Source organism: Augochlora pura, chromosome 4 (genome assembly GCF_028453695.1).
Source record: "Augochlora pura isolate Apur16 chromosome 4, APUR_v2.2.1, whole genome shotgun sequence".
NCBI lineage: Eukaryota > Metazoa > Arthropoda > Insecta > Hymenoptera > Halictidae > Augochlora > Augochlora pura.
The window spans coordinates 543457-562379 of record NC_135775.1 but is presented as its reverse complement, the minus strand read 5'-3'; the positions used below and the strand labels follow the sequence as shown (position 1 = coordinate 562379).

Genomic DNA, 18923 nt, shown 5'->3' with positions numbered 1-18923 from the left:
ACCAGCGGCGCGGCTCGTCGATCTCTCGCTCGACTTGTCGAATATTTAACGGCTCGCGACTCCGCATCGATATTCTTTCGTGAAATATGCAAAGGGCCGGGCGCCGCTTAATAGCCGAGGATCGAAGGGAACCTCGACGCCAAGCGAGCGAGAAAGAAAGAGGAGCAGGAGGAGGAAGCGAAGAAAACGAAGCCCGAACCGGAAACGACGACGTCGCCCGAGGGAACCGCTCGGCGGTGCGAGAACGCGAGCACGCGAGCACGTTACGCGGTGCACGGTGCCCGCGTGTCTGTCGTAATTGGAATAACAAGAAGAATGCCGCCTTTGACGCGGTCGCGGTAGGACGGTCGCAACCTCCAGCGAACCCTTTCCAGAATAATGAAATAAGAACGGACGGGAAATGAAGAAGCTAAGTTTGTTTGTAAACGACCGCTAACGAGCGCGCTTTCCGTTTATTTTTTTATGGACTCGCAGTTGGATTTGGGGCCAACGTTTACAGTTTCGCATTCGTTTTTTCTTCCAGCTGGGAAAGCGCGAGGCTCGGCTCGATCGCGCGCCGCGCCGCGCCGTTGTTTGGATAATCGCGCGTATTGATTTGCACGCTGCGTCGCGTCGCCACGCCTGCAAAAATGTTTGCCCCGTTTTCCCGTCGACGGGCCCTCCGAATCTCCGAAAATTTACGCGCCGCAACGACCTCGTGCCTCTCTGTCCGCGATCAAACGATTTTCGAATTATCCGAAAATATTGTGGCTATCGCGATCGTACGTACACCCCCTCGAAAAGAAGTAGGACGCCTTCTTAGTTGATATAAATTGTTTTTCATTTCATTTAGCTAAGGTAATATCTGCCATCTTTACGGCAATTCATTGTCGACCATTGTACCATATACAGCTCGAGCCATTGGCGTCGCGAGCGGATCCGCGGCATCCTCGGAATTCGTTCGACGGTCACCGGGTTCGTTTTAATTCCGCGGTCTCTCCCCGATTACAATTACCAGCGGACGACGCCGCGCGCGTTAGCTAAAGACATTTGCATCGCGAATTATTCCCCCCCGCGGCGACGGCGGCGGCGCGAAACCGTCCCGGGAAACCTCGTGCCAAATGGGGATCTGTAATTTGCTTCTCGCCGATGGAAATTAGAATTTCATTGCGCGCCAACCCATTTTTACATCGCGGCAAACTTTCTCCGATGAAACGTCGGATCGCTGTTCGCTCGCATAACTCGAGACGCGCCGGCATCTCTCCTCTCTCTCTCTCTCTTTCCGACCGTGTTCTCGCCCATCGACTGTAATTCCCCTCTCCGGCAATTTTTCCAACAGAAGAACCTCAACGCCGCTCGTTGTCTTTCTCTTCCTTCTCCTCGGCGAGCGAAATCGTCCCAATAAAGTTTCTTTTCAGCGGCGCGACACCGGACCTCGACGCCTCGACGCCTCGACGCCTCGAGAGCCATTCGTCGATCGAGGATCACTGCGACGACTGGCGGTCGGGACATTTTTGTCGGCAAAAGTTGGGAAAACAGCGACGGCGAGACTGGGAGCCGACGCGTTCGGAAAGTGTCGCGGCTCTGAGCCGGGATATCTCTTCCCTCTCGTCGCTCTCGGCAGCTCCCGTTCTCCGGAGAAGAAACATTTACTCTGGACAATTTTTCGGACGTTCGAGGTTCGACCTTTTCTAAAATAGCGCGCGTGGATTCGGTTTGCCGACGAACCGTATTGCACGACTTGCTTCGAATCCATCAACTTCCCAGCGCAGCCATCTAATTCAAAGGCGGCTAACGCGCGGTTTGCCGCGATGCGGACTCGAACGAATGGGACCTGTGCGGGACAGTGTTAATAGACCGGCGGATCTCAGCCCCGGCGTAAAAAAGTACGAGGCTCCGATTGAAACGATAAATCAAAGGGGGACGAAGACGCGGACCGTGGACCGTGGACCGTGGACCGTGGACCGGTGGACCAAGGGCGCTCGATAGCGGAGGCTAAGAGACCCGCCCCCGCACTCGTCCGACCTCGCTCGCTCGCCGGCAAAAAATGATACGGCAACTGTAGTTCGTGATTAACGTGATAGATCACGCTGCGGCTATCGATCACGGTCCGCGGCCGGGGCTAACACGGAGAAGCGACCGGAAGAGGGATCGCAGCGCCCGCCGTTGCAGAGAGAGAGAAACGGTTCTTTTTCCTAACTAATATCCGTCTGCTCGATCCTCCGCGGGCAAAAACGGATTTCAGCTGCGGCTATTGCTACGCCGTTCTTATCTCCTCCGCGCGTTTAATCTCCAGACTTTTGCCATCCGACGTAACGCTGCAGCAACAGCTAATTTAACGCGGGCGACGGCCACGGTTTACTCGCCTTTGAAAATTCATTTCTCCGCCAATCATTGGCATCGAAATTCTACGCTTCTCTCCATTTCTATTGAGATCCGGAAAACTGAAAAATTTCGTAAAAGCCATCAAAGTCGGGCACGCGAACTTGCAACTATTCGATCGAACAAAGTGCAAAGGATAGGGTGGAGTAGATAACCCACGCTCCCGAAAATGATGAGCAAAGTAGGTTTATCCGCGAGGAAAGTAGCTCCTAACTAGCGCGAGGCAGCGGGCTCGATGATATTATCCTATCCAAGAGGGTTTCCAGCTCCAGAGAGATTTGCGGCTTCCATTGTCTACTCGGCCTGGCCTCCGACTTTCGTTTCCACGTTGCCGTATGATTTAGAGCCGCAGTTTTCCTTGCCGGGGAACCCTCGGTGGTTTCGAGATACTGTTTCGGCCAAGTTTAGCACGGTCGGACGAGATAATGCTTTCGGGACGATGCCCAGCGCCGCGGCGGCCTGTTGTCGACAACCATCGAGAAATCGTTCTTTTTAATTTCGAGCTCACTCTTTGCCGACTACATCGATCGAAGGGGAAACTACGCTTCTGCGTTACCGTAACCAAACCTTTAGGAAAACGGCTGAAAATGTTCTGGGGTTTTCTGCGTAATTCGGCAGGAAATTCAACGCGGCGTGGGTGCGTGGATGCGTGGGTGCGCGGGCGCGTGGGCGCGTGGGGGCACGGGCGCGTGACCGGAGGCACAAGTTCGCTGGCAAACGATTACCTCGAGGGCGTGTCGGGAACACACTCGGCGCTCCGTTCCGCCGGAGGTTTCGTCGAGTGGCTGTCGACCCCCGGCGCGATCCGACCATCGAACCTCGATCGCAAAACCACCCACCGGCACCGTCCCCTCCCCCGGCTCGCGTAATTCGGGCTGCAGGAAAAACCACTTTATGGCTCGAAACCACTAGATTCGGATCGAGGATCCCCCGAAGCGAGCGGACCCGATTCTGCACCCTCGTTAAGATTTATCGAGATTCCCGATCTGCTTATTAGACCCCGGGCAATTGTTGCTTTCGTATCCGGGTAAGGTACCGAACGATCTCCGAGTGCTCCTCCAGGGCCTCGAGATATATTCTCCGCGGTGGTCGAATCGTAATAATTGTTCGATCCGCCGAAGAATAACGTTGCGGATTTTTTATTTCATCGGCAATTTTTAATATCGCTCGAGTCTACGAACTTTGTCAACGTAGATTTTTTCTACGATATCTATTAATTGGAACACGAATTACTTGGTAAATAATTAGGCGCTGGATTGCCCCTGGCTCCGATGAAAAAGTGCGGAGAGATTCCAAAGTCTCGTTCCACGGTAACCGGATATTTCGGGGGGGATTAAATTGGCTGAGAGCCGACGTTCAATTAGGGGGAAAAGCTTGTTTGCGACTCGATTCTATATGAACCGGCGTTATTGAATTAATTTATGTATTTCTGTAACGCCGAGCATTATTCGGAAACGAATGTTTTGTTTCCGGATTAAATTCACCCGCGTCGAACGCCGCGGGTAAATTATGCAGGCTAATTGCTCCACCAACGCGTTCCGCGGCCCTCGGGTGGTTTTCTTCTCGTTTCTTGCGGTTCCTCGTTCGTTAGATCTCGGCCAATCTCCGGTTACAATGGGAACGCATCAATCCGTTCGATCCGTCTCCTCGAATACGCGGGAGCGCGCCCCGCTCCAAAAATAACCGGGTACATCGACTAGAGGAACAAATAATAATAAGGACGTTCATTTTTCACGAGGACTCCCCGAAACGCTGAAATAGCGCGGCGATAGACTCCTCGAGGGTATCGGAAAAAGTTTCGCTCGACCCCTCGGCAGGTTTGATCTCCGGAATTATTTAATTGATCCCCGGGACCGGCGACGCGAAACTCGAAGGAAGGATTTATAGGTCGAGAGCACGGTGAACGGTCCTCCGATGCTCCTGCAATTTTTACGATATTCTATAGAATTTTCATTTCACTGTCTCGACGACCGTGGCAACAAGCCCCAATTTCGCGGCCTGCTCCGATTGCTCGCGCTTCGAACGGCTATCGAGAACTATATGTATATATATATATATATGTATATAAAAGCAGGACGACGCGAACAATTTTATGAAAAGTTTATCCGATAAATAACCTCCCGGTCGCAGCCGCGTAATTTACCCCCCGGGGCCGTAACAATAATTCTCCCGCGTACTCGTGCAACGTTAACAACATTGCAAACTTCTTTAAAGGTCAAACTCTCCCAACTTGGACAACTTATCGCGCCTCACCGTAAAAGCTGTGCAAGAACGTTTTGTGCCCGCAACGAAACGAAACGATCCCCGACCTTCTAACGTCGGAGCGTTTACGGTGCCGTATCTTTCTCTCTCAAGACGTCTTTATCGAGAAAAAGGAGGAACGGTTCGAACGCCTACATAATTGATTGGTTTCGATGCAGGCTGTGCGGTTGCTTGAATAAGTTGTCGCGAATTCCATTTGAGGAAAGACGAACATCTCTCGGGGAGCTCGACTATAGAACGATCGATGGTGTATGGACGGTTATACGTCATTTGTTCCGCTGCGTTAGGGTCAGATTCGGATAGCGAGTCATCCGAAGCTATAGAATTTAAGTAATTACACGATTCCGTGCAGTCATCTCCCTCGAAGATATATACTTGTAAGACGGATTGGGACCATTGCCCCACTGACACGATACTCAATTGATATTAAACATAGTTGGAGCATGAAACAATTTCAGAAGTCGCGTTACTGGAGCGACTACGCCAATGAAAATTGTATGGATCTAGATGAGCTAGCGATTTGAATCGTTTACTAAAGATCTATTAAAGACTCCTGCGATGAAACAAGAAAATTCCGTATCAAGTTTTCTGCAAATTCTCCACCAAAGAATTTCGCAAGAAGGTTGCCTGCAGCGCATCCACCGCGGCGGCTCGCGCCGGCTCGCGTCGCGCCACGTCGCGTCGGCGGAGTATGTTCGTCGTCGCTCGGAGCCATGATCATTAATTCTTTTACACCCGGTAGAACGAGCCCCATCGGATCGCTATCTCTCGGCGGGAGGGTTCGCCGGGATTCCTGCGGAAGGTGTCGTCGGAGGAGGGTACATCCAGCAAGCTTGTCGCAGCCGGGCGGGTGTAAGAGAAATTTTTCTGCTCTCCTTAGGGGTGGCCTTTAACGTCGGAATTGCCGTCGCGCGATCCCGAGGCCGGGACGTTAATTTTACAGCCGGCCGTTCGTTCGTTCGTTCGTTCGTCCGTCCCTTTGCGTCGGAAGATGTAAACCGTCGCCGCCGTCGCCGCCGTCGCCGCCGCCCCTCGCTCGTCTATCTCGTCGTTATTCCTCCCCGTTTTACGCGGGTCGTCAACTCGATGGCGATTTAAAAAGCTCGGGCCTGCGAAAACCATTTCTCTGGCCGCGGGCTCCGCGACGGGCAAAAAGAGAATCGAGTGGAAAATTGATTAGAAGCCGCGATGAAAAATTGATCGACGCGTCGAACGGTGGAAACGTCGCGCCCCGTTGAATCTCGTTTAGTTGGCGCGCCGCCTCGCGCCGCCTCGCCCTGCCTCGCGCTGCCTCGCGCGACGCGAACGCGCTCCCCAATTAATTACTCATTCCGCCCCGTTCGCAGGCCGGCATTTTACTTTTTCTTTCCTGTTTTGTCCATGTTAAACGGGGACGAACGCCGCGCATACTTTATCGTTGCCCGGTCGAGATACTCCGATTGATTTTATGATTATCGAGTGTCCTGCCGCGCGCGGCTTCGCTCCGGAACGAGGGGAACATTTGCCGCGGCAGCCGGCTCGATTTTTCGGAAATTGCTTGTTCCCGGCAACGTCGATGGAGTTGAAATTTCAAACAAAAATTCGGCCGATGGAAAAGGCGCCCGGATATTAATTGCTTTTTGGTTCGTTGGAATATCTTGCGCAGAACTCGAGGAAAACGTTCACAAATTTTGGGGATGATATTCAAACGAGCATCGCGTTCGAGCTTTTGGATTTTTTCCATCTTTTACGAGAGACCTAACAAATTTGGAAAAAATCCAACAGAGTTAAAAGAAAACGTCCACCTATCGTTTCTTCCTCGATTCGTTCGAATATCCTGCACAGGTGTTTAGAGAAGCGCGAACGCTTCGCGGATCTCGACTGCCGTGCCTAACGCGATCACCCCTGAATCGACCTCGGACCTTGTTGCATCATCTGTCTGCAACCGTTCCCGGGAATTCTGCCGGAGTTCAACTGTGTCGAAAGAAAAAGAAGCGACTCGACTGTAAGATGTTTACGAGCCTCCGATATCGAAAAGCCGGAAGAAAATGGCTGTTTACCGTTCCTTAGAGAAGCGAGCGCAGCCAAGCGTTTCCGTCGAGGCGAATCAGACCTCATTGCCCGGAAAATATAGAGACATTCGGGAAATGAATTCTGGCCGACTGAATCGGCACGCTTTGACGATGTCTCGCGGACTTTCGCGGAGCATGGAACGGGAAATGTACCCACGCTGCTCTGATTTTTCCCGATCGACCGGCGCCGTTTCAGCCTCCTCGCAAACCTTGGGTCCGCGTCGACCCAGCATTTCGAGGCTTTCATAGAGCTCCTCGGCGTCCATTTTGTCGCATTACCTCCTGCAACCTTGCCAATGGCCCGCCGAGTCGGCCGCGTTATATCGGTAACAAAGTTTGGAGTCCTCGTCGTCGACCGCAAACTTGATATCAATCGTTGGATCGTTCTTCCGGAAGTAACGGCGCAGTTAAACATGGAAATTGTTATTGCCGCTCGTAACGAATCCGGCGAAGTAAAGTTGAAATTAGTCCCCGTCGCGAATTTCGATTTGAAATGGCCGCTCCCCGTCGGTGGATAACACGCGCAACGACTCGGGTTACTGGAAAGGAAAAAGCTCGGAGAAGTATTTTATATAAATTGCATGGAAGTCGGGCCGCGAGAAAAAGAGGAGGGCATAAAAGGAAGCGGAGGTGCTGTGCTCGAGAACAAAATGTGAAAAGTGAGCTCGCGTTAAGTACAATTTCGCCCGGACCGTTATCATCGGTCCATCAGTGCGCCATTTCAGTCCCCTGGAAACATCATAGGTAGTAAAGCGCTGGATGCACGGGGTGTCTCGCACGAATCAACCCTCGAAGCAACCCCGAAACATTTTTCAAACGCTTCGCCTTCCGGAAGAATGCTACGCGACGATGAAACGGTCTCGAGGGATACGAAATTGGTCTAGAGTCCAAACTCGAGTAGAATTCGAGCCTCGCTATACTCGCGACGAAGAATCGACGCATTAAAAGATACTTTGGTCGAAATACAAAACTGTGGTGTAAAACTTGTTTCATTTTGATATTCGTATACTCTGATATACCGCAAACGATCTTTTCCTTCCGACGTATATTTATTTACACCCCCTACAAATGTTCCCGGAAAAACGACTCTCACCCCCTTGTTATCTGTTTGCTCGGGCTATTAAAGTTTTGGTTGAGAGATTCGTCGGGACGATAGACGGCTCCTTGGATGTAGGCGAGGGTCGTTCCGCGGGAATCGGACACCGCGTAGATCGGCCGAGGGGGCGAGTTTCGCGCGCGATCTTTCATTGTCTCGCGTAAGAATCTGCAGCCGGGGGTAAGTACCGTAAGCAGACATTCCTCTCACGGAAAAGAGGTTCCCGCGGGTTTTACTGCGGACAGGTAGCGAGTTACCGGGACGTGTGTGTCGGGTCGAGGGGCGGGGGGCGAGGTCTTCCGGACGAGTCCCGAGGAATTTTATTGCGCGGAGGACACCCCTGGGAAGTGGAAATCGAGGATCTTCTCGCCTTCTCCCAGCCTTCTTGGCGCAGCCGTTTGTCCCCGGAATTCGGGGCTCCCGGCTCGGGCCGCGCCCCTCCGTTGCCTCGTTCCCCCCCCCCCCCCCCCGCACGCGCAACGCTCCTTACGCCGAGCCGTCTCGTTCACTTTTCCTCCATTCCCTCGGCAATCGTCGAGAGTCGCAATCTCGGGCGATCTTTTGTCCATGGGATCGGACGCCTTCTCTTTGTCGTTTCGTTGCACTTTGTCGCGCGAGAATCAACCCCGCAATTGATCTCGGCCGCGAAATCGATCGGGGTATCGAATTGGGAAATCCGCGATGGAATCGAACGCGAGTCCGCGATAGCGAAAGTTCACGGAAAAATCCACGATATGGTGGGTCGGCTGGGGGAAACCCGCGGATTCCATCGGGCGAAAATAAAAAGGCTGCGGAACGAATGACGAGAGTTGGAAAAGATAAATGGTCGTGAAAAAGGATCGGTCTTCTTTTTATCGTGCCCCGAAAAATTCGATTAGAGGCCGGGCCGGGTAACGCGCGCCGGGTAGCGAGAGAACGCACTCTCGCAGCGAGATATTTCGGAGAGGCCGCGAGTTTTCCCGGGAATAAATGTCAGCCATCCAGCGAGCGTGAACAAACATAACTCACGCATGCCAGATCCAGCCAGCATATGTAACCTCGCGCTCTCTCTCTCCCTCTCTCTCTCTCTCTCTCTCTCTCCTCGCCCCTCTCCTCGCGTGTCCTGCTAGGAGTCTCGAGCCGCGGAAAGAGTCTATTCGTTTGCGGAAAGGGTGGCGTCGTCGCGTGGGCGGATGCGTCGACTTACCCGTCGGTGGAACGAACGCGAACAACACCTTCCAGAATATCGTGACGGAGTGCATCAGATAGTCCATGGTGGATGGAGCCGCCGGCTCGCCGGCACCCTCGCCGTCCTCCTCGTCGCCTCCGCTCACGGTCAACGCCTCCGTGAATTGTTCTCGCCAGGAGCTGGTCCCTGGAACAATCGAAATCATTTCCGTTACGCAACCGTCCTTCTCAAGCGATTTCGCAAACGCTTACTCGGGACGTCCATTGAAATTGGGAACAAGGTATCGCAACACATCCCCCCCACCAGTCACCTCATGAATAATGCGAACGGAGACGGGGATTTTTCAAAAAATTATTGGAGCGTACGCTGAAATTGGGACGCGGTATTTCGTGGTCGCGAGTCGCTCTCCGAGCGAGCTTCCCATTTTTTATCGAAGGAAGCACGGAGAGTTTGCGGTGCATTTTTTGTAAGAAATCTTCAATCTTATTCTGCTGCTTTTATTATTTTTAAAGCGTAGAAGACGTTATAAACGCTTGCTACGAATTAAGTCGATTCGCTCGACGGATCGATTCCACCAGCGCCTCGACGAGACGAACAATTTCAATTTGCGTTTAAAGATTTTCGGAAGAATCCTGGAACGCGATTTTGGTCGGCTTCTAAACCGATCCAATGAAGCGGGAACCGAACGGAAACGAAGAATCCAGCTCTGGCGCAAGCTCGGCAGAATACGAACAGGGGCATCGGGGGGGTCGTGGTCGCAGCAGCGTGGCAAAACTTTCTAATCGAGGAAGCCGCAACGACTTGCCAACGATCGCGGAATTTGGTGGCTCGTCGACAAAAAGCGCTTCCGAAGGGTGCGTCGCGTCGGCGTCGGCGTCTATGAACCTCGGAGGGTTTTCTCGTCGACGCGTCGCGGTCGGCGAGCCATCTCCGAGTTGCCGTCTGCTGCGACGTTTCTTGCCGAGAGAAATAAATCAGCTCGACGCCGCCTGGGAATGCAAATGCTCCGCTAACTTTGCTACTTTTCGGCGGCATTCGACCCCGTTTCTTCCTCCGCGCGGATATCGCGGACTGTAGCAAACGGGCTGCGCGAAAAGCATTCTAGCTTTCCTAGCGTCGTTCGATCGAACGGTCCCGAAAATCTCAAGCTTTCGATAGAATTTTACTGGAATCGAAACAAACGCTGGAGGCGGTCGCGTGCGAGCACACGGGAGCACGCGTCGCTGACCTCCGACAGAGAGGGAGTCGCGGACGCGGACCAATTATCGAGAGATCGAGCGACTATTTTATTTTCTGTCTCGGCTTTGGCATTTAACGAACTGTTTTATTTTCTATCGCGTGGAACGTACCGTTTGCGGAATTCCCTTTCGGTTCTCGCTGATCTCGAAACAACGAAACAAAGCCGCCACCTGTCCTCTGCGACGCAGCGAGGATCACGGTTGATCCAGCGGATAGGGCAGGGCAGGGCAGGGCATTGCACGACAGGGCAGGCAAGCGGACGCGAACGCGTCGAGATCGAGATTGCCGAGAAAGTCACCGACAGCTTCGACGCTGGCAAATCGTGAAAGGATTGGCGCAGCGCTCGATTCCGTCGAATCTGTCGAATCCATCGAATCACCAGACGGACGATGTTTACCCCGAAACGCGAATGTCCCGAATACCGAATACCGGCACTGTGTTTTCGCCAATTCCGTGCAGCACGCTTCATACGTGGCTCAGAATTGATACACCGTTTTCCCATTTTTCGATGTCTCGGAATGTTATCCGACATCTTTTCGTCGAAGCGGTGTTCGGATTATCCGCGCAATATTCCGAATTTTAGCAAACTCGAATTAATTGAAACTGCTCGGAAACGGAACCGCTGTCTGTTTGCGGAGCGCGATCCGCGCGCGCGATCGCTGCGAAAGGATCGCAAGACCGCGTGATACGTCCCTTGAAACCGATCGAATTTTAAAGTATAATAGACCGGCGAGCGCGGAGAACAGAGTTTCGAGATTTCATAAAATTGAATGGGAATCCGATTCGCGGAAACTCGGTCAGCCGTCGTTGGATTTAGTCGATCGGTATCGTCGAAACAGCGCGCCTGACCGCCCCCGTCTGCTCGCGAAATTTATTCAAGACCCGCGTAAACAAGGTTCGGAGACCGATCGCGCCACTAAAACCGGAGAATACCATCCGAATCGACTCTTTTGATCGAACAAGAGCCGCTACTCTCCTCGAGTGCACCGATGCTCGGGCTTTCGTCGAGCGACCGATGCACCGCCGCCGCAAGGGAACCTTGCTTAATGCCTCTTCTTCGGTCATGCTTCGCAACTTTGCTGTACTTCAGCCGACGGAATATCATTCTCTAAGCTACGAGTCGTAGCGTTCGCTTTTTTTGATTTTTCTCGATAGCTTGCTCCACCGTGCGGCGACCGCGCCGAGAAACTTTGACGCGGCTGAGCCGATAACCGCTTCCGCGGCCATGCTGTTTAGAGCCTGTAAACATTTTCAGAGCGCATGAAAAATTTCGAGAGCTTCCGGACGCGCGCTCGAGCGAGATAAAAGCGACTCGCGCGGACGCGTCGGCCGTAGTTCTCGCCCCGAGGCGGCCGATTCTAAGCGGCGAAGGGTTTGTCGTCGACCTCGACGAGACTTTTAGCAAATATCATGGAAATTTTAGTATCGAGAGGGGTAAACGAAGGCGGCGGTCCGCGCGCAGCTACATCATCGGCTGCCGCTCGAGCCGCTCGAGCCGCTCGAGCCGCGGCAAAGTCGGATCAAAGAATGTTCGCTTTCGAACGAGCAGAGAGGAAAAGCGGAACAGAGAGCTCGCCGAACGCGGATAAACACGGGGCCCGTCGTTTCTGCGACGTTAAACAGATTAAAACTCGGTCGAACTAATTTCCGAGAGACGGAACGCCGAGAGAGAGAGAGAGAGAGAGAGAGAGAGAGAGAAGAGGCCGGAGCCGTTTGGCCGGGTCGCAGGCACGCGGCAAAATAATGCGATAAAGCAGCGTTGATAATTCCGTTTCCGAGGTCGTGCCTTCGGGGACATCGATGCACCGACGTCGACCGAGTCGATTCGAACTGACAACGAGCGACGAGAGACGATCTCTCCTTTTCAACAATTTCCTCGCCTCCGTCGAACAGTGGGGCCGGCCTTCCGCGCGTCGACCACGGTTTAAAAACATTTTTCATATTTTTCTTCATCTTGCTTTATACAATATAAACACGCGTTCTCGTGACTTGACTCTTCAAAAACGCACGCTTTTTCCACAGTTTTACAGCATTTCAGACAAAAATTTGCGAGAAACAAAAGAAAGTGTCGCGTTTCCAGCTATCGGCAATGCTCGGAGTGCTTTTTTTTTTTATAAATAAAGCTAGAGCTTCGGGCTGTAGAGTGCGGTTGAAACGAACGTCGCGTCCCGCTGCGTTCGTGATTAAAAAATAAAACGAAATTGAAGCGCGTTCGATTCGGCATAACCGAAGCGGTAGCAGAGATATGAAAACGAAATTTGGCGCAGGTCGATTGCATAATGGGCAGACTCGATTCTGTCGCTGGTTATTTTATTTCGCGAAGCGATACAATTGCGAAGAACGATTTTATTTGGAAACGATTTCGAGATGGGTTAACGGGGGTGGGAAAAAGAATCGACGCCCGTAACCTGTACGCGAACTAACTTTTCATTATAGAAATGTTCGATTCGAATGACTTTTGGTACGCGATCGATCATCTGCGCGACGATACGGAAACGAGGATGGATCGCGAATAGGATCGGTCGTGCGCGAGAGTGTAGTCGGCGATAGCTGGAAACTGAACACGTGGAAACAATTGGAAAGCAAAGGCAAACTACGGTGGCCGGAAAACAAAATTTCCTCCGGGCAGGGGCGGCGGGGGCGGCAGGGGCGGCAGGGGCGGCAGGGTGGAGCTGGTTTGCTTTCTTTATGGAGAACGAACGAGATTCCCTCCGGGGTAATTTACAAAGGCCGTCTTCTCTGTCTTCAATCCACTAATGTGTAATTAGTTTACATTCTGCCGGGACTCGAATAGGAAGATTTGATTGCGCGAGGCTCCGAGTGGAACGAGTCGACTATGGTCGGACGGACGTCCGTCGACTTCTTTCGTGCAAGATTCGAGCCGGAGAGAGGGAGAGAAAGAGAGAGAGAGAGGCGGTGCCGCGCGCGACGCGTTCAAATAGGGATTATCCTCCGCAAGCCGGGACAATTCGCGGAAGAGGAAACGCCGAAGGAAACGGGGGAAGCGGACGGATCCGTACAAACCTCGACTTTTTCCATTTCTAATTGTTTTTCAGCGGCCGCGTTTCCGTTTGCTCGGTTCTCCGGCGGAACGCGACTAGGTCGGTGGTTTTCCACGAGTGTCTCGCTTTAATCAGGCCCCATTCACGGCCGAATTTATGCTCGAGCAAACCAAACGAGATCTTCGAGTCGCATCTGGGCACACCCGACCGCTGGGAAACCCGACCGAGCGAATTCTCTCCGGTGTTTCGCGGCCGCGACCATAACTCGCCAACTCCTGCGCCAGCTCGGCGCGCGACGGGCTCCTCGGAAAAATTTCCTAAACGACCCGTCGATAAAATACAAAAATATCTCGAGCGACACTTTCCTTGAAACTATATAAACTTTCTGCTCTTAAAATTCCAGTTTCTTATTTCACGAGTCTGCGAACCTTAATAAATCGGTTCCAAAACATCGCAGATCACTTTTGTTCGATGCGTTGGAAAGCTGAAGCTTTATAACAAATTATAAACGATTCGTCGTTGACTGTTCGACGAGAAAATCTAATCGAGGATAGTCCTCCTCGTTTTTCCGAGCAGCGTGGAAACGACAGAGGGTGGCAGGAGAACGGGAGTTCCCGGGAGAGGAGAGTATTCGGAACGGGATCGAAAGTTCGAGGAGGAGGCTCCGAGAAAATTCGTGAAAATCGGCGCGGACGGCCGTTTCGGCGCCGAGCCGCTCCATCGCCGCCGCGCGCGCCTTTTGTTCGCCGGCTCGTCCCGGCGTCTCGCGTCTCGCTCCGCCTATTGTGATCCGAAATCGCCTCCGTCCTCTTCCTGCAACCCCGCTTTGCACCTCGCGATACGCGCGACACGCTTCTTTGCTCTCGCGTCGCTCCGATAAATCCGCTCCGATCTTCCGCGCGCGCGAATTTTCAGCTCGACGCGCCGAGATAGGCGGCTTGCTTGGTTCCCTCGGGGCTAGAAGGAGGCGAAACACAGCCGATGGAAAGTTTTCTATCGTCGCGTCGATCGGCGATCGATTTATCGAATTCTGTCTTCTTATATTCAGAATTTTCCAGACAATTTCCTTTTGTTTTATTCGTCGGAGAAGCTGCTTCGTTAAATTTGCTCGGTCGTTCGTAGCGCTCGGACGTCGGACTGAATTGCAACAAATTTTTTTAAACAACAAACAGATTCTTAACAGAGATTTAAACTCGCAGCACGTTCGAAGCGAAAGGGCAACGCGAACTCTTTGAAAGCTGACCTTTGGGCCGCGCTGTTGCTTTAGCAGCGGGATGTTCCAAGAGGCGCGTAGGCGCGGCGGGGTGGAAGTTGTTTAATTTATTATAAGAACGGAAGTATTTGATTCGAGCGAATGAAGATTAGAAAGAACGGAGAAGCGAATAGCCGGAGTAATTGGCGGAGGATTCTTTTCAAGCGATTTTCGGGATCGAGTTTGCGCAAATTGTTCGAGGTTGCTGGGTCGAATTTCGTGACCGGAATCGCGGCCGGGCTTGACACGTTGACCGAGTTCCGAGTTTCAAGTTCCGATGTAATAGTCACTCGTTACGGTTCTCTAAACGAGTTTGCGTTGCCGACGTGCGGCGTGTAACGTTGTAAAATACCGGAGTTAATTCGCGCAGCGGCAGCGGAGCGGCACACGGAAATATTAATACGGACGCTGGCGCGAGAGTGGCCGATGCTTTTACGCTTCAAATACTATAATGTATTCGCAACAAATTCGCTGGATGCCGCGCGGCATGTATTTCCATAATCGCGTGTAACTTTTCGGGCCGCTGTTACATGCCAGCCGCATGCATTCCCATGAATCTGCCGCGCGGACGTCGCGACGCGACCCGACGCGACGCGACGCGTCTGGCCGCGAAATGGAACAACGCGGTATAAGACACGTGCATCAACCAAAACAGATTCCATTCCGGATGCCGCGCGTTCTTTGAATTTCCTATGCGTTTCGATGCATCCGAATAAGTTGCAGGTATATTATCTCCACGGTCCTGCGGAATTTCAAATAGAGCCGAAAGCCTGGACACATTCTTCTCCAATGCTATTAGGACCCTCGCAGAAAATTAAATAGATCGATGAGAGATTGTTACAATTCCTTTAACTTATTATTGCAAACTGGAATTTTATTCCATCAATTCTATCAAATTATTGATGAAAGCAATGAAAATTATCTAATTTATTCGCGGAGAACCGTCGCCTGCGTTTCGGAACAATTGTGAAACTCTCCGCAGAAGCCGGGGACCTTAAACGCCGTGGAAAAATTTCGAGCGCTCGACAAACGAGTTGCCATACTGGCGAGGCACTCGTAAACATGAATGTAACTCGGTCGTAAAACGGGAACCGACTGCGAGATAAAAGCGGGACGACGGCGCGCCGCGTCGTTTAAGCGCGAGACCGAGCCTCATTTGAATATAAATTCAAATTCAAATCCAAATTTAAATTTGATCCTTGGCTAAAACCTCGGCTGGCTCGCCGGTTGCGGAAGAAGCGATTTCGCGTCCGGGAATACGCGCGCGCATATCGAAGGCCTCGAGAGGCGCGGACGAAGCGGAGCGGACCGCTCGCTCGGTTGCCGGAACTCGCCTCGCCGATGAAAGAATTCCGGACGAGCTCGTTACAGCGCTAAACAAATTCGATTAGCCGCCCGTAATTGAAGAACGGGCGCGCGGTGCTCGCGATCGCGCTCGTGCCGGCCCGAACGCGAGCACGAGCACAAGGTCTGCGAGATCGCGACGCGTGGACGGGAATTAAAGCCTGCCCCGGCCAACTTACCCTCCGCTTTAAATCAACCCGCGTCCCATCGACACCGATATTTCCTCCTCCTTCCATTAGCCTCGCGCTCATCGTCTCTCATCGCCTCCGACGCGACGCGACGCGACGCGACATTACGCGCCGATCCTGCTTTCTGGAAAATCCAGTTGCGCCAACGACAAACTCGGCTACGCAGCGTTCTCAGATGGAACAGATGATTTCTCTCGAGATGAACGCGCGCTGTCGCGCGGAGACACGCGGCGTCGAACGGCTTGGCGAACTGCGGCAGCTAACGATTGCGATTCACCGTGGCGTCGGTGAGCGATATCGGATTCAGATAGCGAGAGAAGGAAAGAGGGAGAGGGAGAGAGAGAGAATTCGCGAGGCAGAGCCGCCTCGAATGTAAATCCCGGGGATTGTTGGACGCGTGGGAGTGTTCCTTCCGGGGAATCTGCTCGGAAGATAGCGGCGCGAAGGATTCCACGCTCGATCAACGGTTCTGCCCAGGAATCTGGCCGGATCATGCCCGTCCCCGTTCTCTCGGAAAGTGAAAAGCTATGGAGCAGTGGCTGTCGAGCCGCGAAAGTCGGAAATTTCAGGCATCTCCTCGTGCTCCGCCGCCGCCGCCGCCATTGCCGCCGCCATTGCCGCCGCCATCGCCGCCGTCAACGTCGCGTAAACAGACAAGTTTTGTCGATAACTATTGCAGCGGGTGCATCGGAGATGCTCGGCTCGGGGCGCATAGGGAGCAGCTGTTTAGGCGGCGGAATTCGCAGCGAGCACACCTTCAATTTCGGATGAAGCGAGATATTGTTGCCGGCAAATTGGTCGTTCGACGAAATCTCGGCCGCGCCTGCGAAAGCCCGAGGACGAGTCATTGCGAGAAATTCTTCTGCGAAATATCCCAAGCTTCTCTCAAAATAGTACGAAGAAGGGTTAACAATTCCGCAATCCCTGTTCGATTCGGAATCGACGAAATAAGCGCGAAGAAAAATAGGAGACGCGGAAATAAAAGTGCTCGACTTCGAATAGCGTGGCGGCCGCGATAATTCTTCTCGCTCGACCGGCGAAATTGCCTCGCGAATTAACGGAGAAAGACGGGCAAGGCAAGAAAGGATATTCGCGAGAGGATCAGACGACGTGGACCAGTTTCGAAGCAAGAAAGCGAGATGCCGCGGCACGAGGCACGAGGCACGCCACCGCGAACAAACTATCGCCCGCACCGATCCTCCCGCATGCGGCTCGGTAGTATTTCTTGCGGCCGCGATACCATCTTGTCCCGGAAAGATTTAGCGATTCCTTTAATTGGGAAACCAGCTCCCAAAAACTCGCGCCATCGCCGCAATCTCGCGAAACGATTTTTCTTGCTCGAGGCAGCATCGTTCGGCGAGCACCTGCCAAAATATTAAAAGGCAGTTCAAATCGATCGAGTCTTGCTTCCAGTCAAAGCGCGCCGAGTAGCTCGATATTGGAATTCTAAAGGCTCTTTTCGTGGGACGCGATCGAGCAAACTTAATCGAACAGCGCGCCGATCGTTTTGATCGTTTTGAGCGTTGCTGAGAGATGCGCCCAAAGCTTCCGCTTTCGGAATAAGCGAAGGAGCGGTCTTTCGACGCGCGTCCTTCTCCCGCGACGTTAAATATTCAGACGTTTTTGCAATATTAAATGGGTTTCGAAAGTCGAACGTTCCTTCTCTATTTCGAGGGGGGGTGATCGCGAGCCGGAAATTTGCCGGAGTAGAAAGTTGCAAACGGAAGGGCTCTCTTCGGAGGCGAGTGCGTGAGAGGATTGCAAAGTGGCTGCTTAAGCAGCCAGCTCGAGAGGCGCGAAAGAGCCTGGGTGAGGCGAGAGGGGAGGCTAGGTGGGGTGGGATGGGGGGAAATGAGACGGGACGAGACGAGGGCAGATCAAAGTAGCAAGAAAGAGTCTACTCACCGAGCAGTATAGAAGCGTTCGCCCTCTGGACCAGCTTGTCCACGGTGTTCTTGAACTCCTTCGATTCTTTGATCCTGATCTGTGCCCGGGACACCTCGCCCAGCTTCGGTTTCCCAAGGAGCGCCATCTTCTCTTCGGCGGTCCTCTCCTCCGGCTGCTTCATTTCCGCGGCGACTGCGATCCCTGCCTCGGCTAGCAACAAACGGGAAGACCTTACTGACCAATCGACGGATCGTTGCTCTTATATGCTACCATGTCGGTGTATGGTCCACCAGCTCAAATAATATACAAGATTAGGCGACAGACCGCCGCTTTTCTTATTATCACTCTTGCTTAGAATATTCATCGAAATTGTTTTGAAAAAGTTGGGACGGATGCGCGGGGAGCGCAACGTCGAACGATCGACGAGGTCGGGGGGAACGGTTGTTTGGCCGCGGGGCAAGAGTGACGCGACGCGGCGGATCGATCGATGTCGCGATCCCTCTAATGCGACAAAGCATCGATCCCGTTATGCGTTATACCCGTGTAGTAATACGCCGGCGAACGTTTATGCTAATTCCGAGCGCCGCGTCCGACCATACACCGACCATTACCACTGCGCCGGTATTTCCTTCGCAGAAGTGGCTTTGCACGTGTGCGCATGCAGTAGGTAAACACGCTTGGACGCGCACGGGAGAGTGGTGGGTGGTAGTAGGCAGGCTAGCCGGGGAGCAATTTTGCCGATGAAACCGGAGAGTGTGCGCCGGTGCTTACCGGGGTCTTTTTTCCCCGCTACATCGTTACAACTGCTACTTGCCGGGATTTACTAGCCAATGCCGCGTTCAATTACCTAACGGCGTTTACCCGCTTCAACTTTTCCGGTATTTCTATTTCATTCGCTCCCCATTCGTTTCCTAATTAATTTACGCTTCCCTCTGCTCCCGCCGTTTTTCACCGCCGCGACGCGACGCGCCGCCACGCGCTCTTTCTCCGCGATTATTTCCCTCGGTATCGCTCGCGTTTCCCTCGTTTTCAGCAAAATTACAAAACTTGAAGCGTAACCATTTTTCGACGCA

General features: G+C 52.9%; 1 protein-coding gene across 2 annotated transcripts in view; it reads right to left on the bottom strand.

Annotated features, from left to right (window-relative positions):
- The window catches only part of Calx (sodium/calcium exchanger 3), a 109464-nt gene that overhangs the window by 34822 nt on the left and 55719 nt on the right, over positions 1 to 18923 (bottom strand). Inside the window, exons 4-5 of one of the 2 annotated variants that reach the window (XM_078178761.1) lie at positions 17869 to 18084; positions 8957 to 9124 (exon numbers count right to left, since the gene is read on the bottom strand). In XM_078178761.1, the coding sequence (XP_078034887.1) occupies positions 8957 to 9124; positions 17869 to 18084 (384 nt within the window). The remainder of the gene's footprint in view (positions 1 to 8956; positions 9125 to 17868; positions 18085 to 18923) is intronic. The other variant, XM_078178762.1, reaches the window with a different exon arrangement.